The sequence below is a fragment of the Lontra canadensis genome, unplaced genomic scaffold, assembly GCF_010015895.1.
Source record: "Lontra canadensis isolate GAN:19392208 unplaced genomic scaffold, GSC_riverotter_1.0 scaffold783, whole genome shotgun sequence".
Classification (NCBI taxonomy): Eukaryota; Metazoa; Chordata; class Mammalia; order Carnivora; family Mustelidae; genus Lontra; species Lontra canadensis.
In genome coordinates, this window is record NW_022631767.1 from 1 (window position 1) to 4,973 (window position 4,973).

The 4,973-nt window shown below is 50.7% G+C and overlaps 1 protein-coding gene across 1 annotated transcript; it reads right to left on the reverse strand.

Moving 5' to 3' along the window:
- Positions 1-53: 53 nt before the first annotated feature.
- Positions 54-2,571, reverse strand: LOC116863258 (cytokine receptor common subunit gamma-like). The gene is made up of 5 exons (XM_032850749.1): positions 2,351-2,571; positions 1,976-2,129; positions 1,572-1,756; positions 1,202-1,341; positions 54-771 (listed from the first exon to the last, which is right to left on the reverse strand). The coding sequence occupies exons 1-5, from the start codon at positions 2,463-2,465 to the stop codon at positions 574-576; spliced, it is 792 nt and encodes a 263-aa protein (XP_032706640.1). The 5' UTR covers positions 2,466-2,571; the 3' UTR covers positions 54-573.
- Positions 2,572-4,973: the final 2,402 nt, after the last annotated feature.

Here is a 4,973-nt window from a genome sequence, read left to right on the forward strand (position 1 = left end):
AAGAAGAAGAAGAAGAAGAAGAAGAAGAAGAAGAAGAAGAAGAAGAAGAAGAAGATGATGATGATGGAGGAGGAGGAGAAAGAGAAAGAGCCCTTATGTCTGTAGTGTCCCAACTTTGGTGCCAGGCACAGTGCTAGACACTTTCCATATCCTTAATCCTCACAGCTCTTGAGACTGGGGTTGGGGGTGGGGGTAACAATCATTATCTCCATTTTACAGATGAGAAAACAGAATCAAAGAGGTTAGTGATGTGCCCGAGGTCAAAGAGGGAGTAACAAGCAGAGCCAGGTTTAAAACCTTATATTGGTCTGGCTCCAAAGCCATCTTTACCACGCAGGCTTTCCAGGAATGCTGTAGGGGAATCTTAAACATTCTATATCTTCTCTGCCTCCTTCTTGACAACAACCCCCCCAACTCTAACAACATAGTGACCCAACCCTACACAGAAAAAAAACCTGCGACCTGGGGGTTAAGGTTGAACAGTGAGGGGAGACAGGCCACCAAATCTGGGGGCTTAGGGGTCAAGAGGTACAGCAAAAGAGAGCGATGCTAGAAAGGGTTGGGGTGCTGGGCTCATGGGTCACAGTGAGGCCTTAGGCCCATTTTACCCTTGGAAGTGTTGCTGCCCCAGTGGACTGGGCGGCTCCATTCACTCCAACGCTGAGCGCTTCCGCAGAGCGGATTATAGCGGCTCCGGACACGGAACGTGTAGAATTTCTGCCCATCCACGCTAGGCAGAGAGAAGCTATTTCGGTGGTCCACCGATTGTTCCTTGGGGAGAAAGAGGGTGAGGGAGAGATGGGTGTCTAAAAGAGAAGGGAGAATGAAAACTTCTGCCCCCCCCCATCATCCTGTTCTTCCTGGCTCTTTTCTCCTCTCTTGACTCTAGCCGCACTGCTCCCTTCACAGACTAGAATTCAAGGCCTCCTCGCCAGATGCCCTTGAAGGCTCCCTTTTGTTTACTTGCCTATCAGGTATAGGTAAGGAAACGTCCATGGAAAGTCACTGGTGATGATAGGGAAAGGAGCTGGATGAAAGGAGAGACAGAGCAAAGGAACCAGGTGGTGGGGCGGGGAGGTGGGGCGCAGGTGGTGATGGCAGAGAACAGGAGCTCAAGATTGCGCCCTCCTATTTGGCTGTTTGACTCCTTTATCCCCATCTGCTCGACCTGAGCTGCTGCAGTCCTGCCCCCATCACTCACAGTCCAGCTGCGGTCCCAGTCACTCCGGTACTGCACCAGGTGCTCCAGACAGTGGTCCAAGTGTCTGTTGCTCCAGCTCAGTTCTAGCTGGGATTCACTCAGGTTGCGAAGGGTCAGGTTCTCTGGGGCCCAGGGGATCACTGGAGAGATGTGTATGTGTGGGGGTGGGGTGGGGGGTGTGTGGTCATTCCCCTGGCCTAGACGAGTTAGGATCCTGAAGGCAGTGTCCCTGATCCCTCCACTCCTCCCTATACAGACCCCTCACCTCCTCCTTCTTGCCCAAGTACCCTTAAGGTGAAAGAACACTACTCCATATACCCCAGTGCCCCCACAATATATCCCTGGACTCTTGGTGCCCTTTCCAAATTACCCAGATTCTGCAGTTTTAGTGTCCGAATGGACTGTCTCCTGGGTTCCTGTGGGTCCTGGAGCTGGACCACAAATGTTTCATAGAGATGGATCTCCTCCTTTTGCAGCCAACAGCCAGCAGTGGTCCCTCCAGAGAACAGATAGTGGCCACACTCCTGGACTTTATCATCATTGGAGTTCTTGTACCTAGAGAAGGGTTGGGAGAAAGAGGAACGGTGGCATAAACTTGGGTACTACAGATACCACAGCCCAGCCTGTCTCCTTTGAACTGACTTACTACCGAGAGAAAATCATGGGGAGGCTCAAACAATGGTTACCCTCTTTCTTGGTCCCCATAAAGTCCCTCACATCCAGCCCACCCCCCCCTCTGACTCCCTTGTGCTGTTCCCTCTTCCCTTCTCATACCAGTAGTGCAGAGTCAGGTTGCTGGGCTGGGGCTCAGAGCTGCTGTTCCAAGTGCAATTCATGTACTCAACATTGAACACAAAACACTGGACCTCTGGGAGGGGCAGGGTGGAAACGCTGAGGGTCCTAGGAGGTGTAGCAGTCGGGAAGAAACCTAGGTTGGAGAGAAGACGAAGAGGGGGAGGGGAAGACCAGAAATGATGGTCAGAAGAAGCAGCAGCATGAGACAGAGAACCCTTCCCCTTTCCCTTCTCCACAGTACTCTTAAGTTCTGCCTGCATCCTTCTAATCTCCTGTGGCAGGTTGGACATTTCTGTACGGCCCCTTCCCACAGTCTCCCCTCTCCCCAACCCCCTCCAGTCCCACGTTTCCCACCAGCTGCGACGTCTTCATTCCCATTGGGCATGGGGACCGTTGGGTTCAGCCCCACCCCCAGCAGAGGCAGCTGCAGGAATAAGAAGAATCTGAGTGGCAATGGTGGCTTCAACATGGCGCTTGCTCTTCGTTCCCTGGGTGTAGACTGTCAGGAACCTGGGCCCCTCACCCATTACCCCTCCCCACCCACACATTTCCTTCTGTCATAGCTTCCGGTGGAAAGAACCTTAGAAACCAGGGCTTTACAGAGGGTGTGGCAAATGTGTGCTGTGACACAGGCCAAATCCTCCGGGAGATTAAGTGTTAATCTAATCCGTAGGTGTAACACCACCACTGTAAAGTGCTGTTAGGCGGGAACAGACGCTGGGCACACGAGACTGTCATGGACTCGAGAATCCTCAGACCACCCGGATCCCGGGAAGGATCTGTTCCCCATTGCCACCACAACCATCACCACTCCCTACCAATCACCCTCTCATCTAAGCCATTTTATCCCATAGAGTGGAGGGTCTGGACCTCCCTCCCCTTCCTGTGCTCAGTCACCCTGAAACCTATGTGAAAGCCCTACTGTCTCGGGTGGAAAGTACAGTCTTGACTCCTGTGGGCACACATATAGCTGTCTTTCTTCTGACCTAATCCAAACCCAAATATCCACCCTTAGCTGCTGCCTGAGCTGGGTCCCTGTTGAGACTGGTGAGGAGGTCTGACTTAGAAATAGATTCTGGAAATGGAGGAACAACCATACTGGCTTCACACTCCTCATCTTCCCCTAAATCTGCTTCTCTTCCTGTGTTCCCTATCTCAGTTAATGTGTCATCACCCTTTTGGTCACCCAGACTTGAAACCTCAAAGTCCTCATCAATTTCTCCCTCTCTCTCATTCCTGAGAATCCAATCAGTTCTAGTCTGTGGTGTTTCTCTCAGCAGTGTCCTCCTTTCCACCAGCACAACCACTGTGCTAAATCAGCCTTTCATTCCCTCTAGTCATGATTATTCCTCGAACCCACTAACTGGCCTTTCTTTTTTTCTGTCTTTCCTTGAGAGACGGGGAGCAGAGAGAGAATTTTTTCACGATCCTGAGATCCTGACCTAAGCCAAAATCAAGAGTAAGATGCTTAACTGACTGAGCCATCCAGGCATCCACTGGCCAGTCTTTCTTTCTTATATTTTATTTATTTATTTGAGAGAGAGGGAGAGCAAGAGTGTGGGCGGGGAGAGGAGGAAGGGACAGAGGGAGAAGGAGAAGACTTGCCTGCTGAGCAGTGAGCCCAACTCAGGGATCGATCCCAGGACCCTGGGATCATGACCTGAGCCGAAGGCAGACGCTTAACCTACTGAGCCACCCAGGATCCCCCCTCCCCCGGCCTTCCTTTCTAAAGGCCCCTGGTATCTAACCCATTCTTTGTCTTATTTATCTCTCCCCAAACACAGAGCCGATTGGAGACACTTTGTAAAAATTGTTTATTCGGCAAACATTTACTGAGTTTTAAATATGTGCCAGGCACTGTGCTTATGTTCTAACCCGCCCTAATATTCTGTGGGTTACAGTTCCTTAGGGTTGGCTCAAATGTTACCTTCTCCAATATGTTTTCTTCTCCCCAATCAGAATTAATCTGTCTTCCCACTGTGATTCAATAGCATTTTGTCAGTGTTATTTTTGCCATTTGCTAATTTGATTAGTTTTTAATTTATCATTATCTGTTAACTTTTATTACAGCACTCCATCTTTTCTCTAAAGAGAAATTAGAGAAATTTCTCTGAAGAGCAATGGCATCACAGAAAGTGTACTGGCCGTTAAGTCCAGAAAAAAAATCTTAGCCTCAGCTCTGTCTCTCAGTACCTGAATGACATGGGGCAAGTGAACTTCCACTCTTTGAAAATCAGCTTCCTCATTCACAAAATGGAGACGATTATAATCTCTAACTTATGGGGCTGTTTGCAGGTTAAAGGAGGTGATGTCTGGAAAGCATCTGACACTTAGGTGCCTCTTTCCAAGTGGGAGTTCATGGACACTTAGGGGATACGCTGTTGACCTTTAGGGGCTCTAAGAATTTCCCTGGAAAGTATGTAACATTTTGTTTGCCTCTGTAACTTTCCCCGGGAAGGCCCATAACGCCTATCAGCATCTTAAAGGGGCTGTGAATGGAAAAAAGGTTACGAACCTTCGCGCCAGACCGTAAAGACCTTGAGGGTTTATTAGGGCTGGCCTTACAGGGATTTAATGGGTGCTTTCTTATGCAGACCGTTTCTAATCTTCACAATAGCCCTTTGAAGGAGGTGACAGTACACCCATTTTTCAGATGCAGAAACTCAGAAAAGAAGAAGCAGTTTAGGGTAAAAGGCAGAGTACCTAACCGAGGCAAATAACCCTTGAGCCCCGATTCCAGCCCCAGAACCGAGCCAGCCACTGGGGACCCAGTTTCAGCTTAGTGCTCGGCGCCGCGGCTACCTCCCGCCTTGCGTGTCGCACCCTGCACCCATCCCCTGGCCACACCGGACCGCTCGAGGACGTTTCGCAGACACTTGGCAAGCGAAATCGATCTTCAGAAGCCGCGCGGGCCCTAACGCTCGGCGGCCGCGGAGCTCCGCCCCACGCCGGGCTCGGCCCCGCCCCCCGCTGCGGT

Bases quoted from the DNA above. Each gene is read 5' to 3' on its own strand.
- LOC116863258 (XM_032850749.1), bottom strand. From the start codon at position 2,465: ATGTTGAAGCCACCATTGCCACTCAGATTCTTCTTATTCCTGCAGCTG. The intron at 1,757-1,975 runs GTATGAGAAGGG...ACCCTTCTCTAG, and splicing joins AACCTGACTCTGCACTACTG to GTACAAGAACTCCAATGATG. The intron at 772-1,201 runs GTGAGTGATGGG...TTTCTCCCCAAG, and splicing joins ACTGGGACCGCAGCTGGACT to GAACAATCGGTGGACCACCG.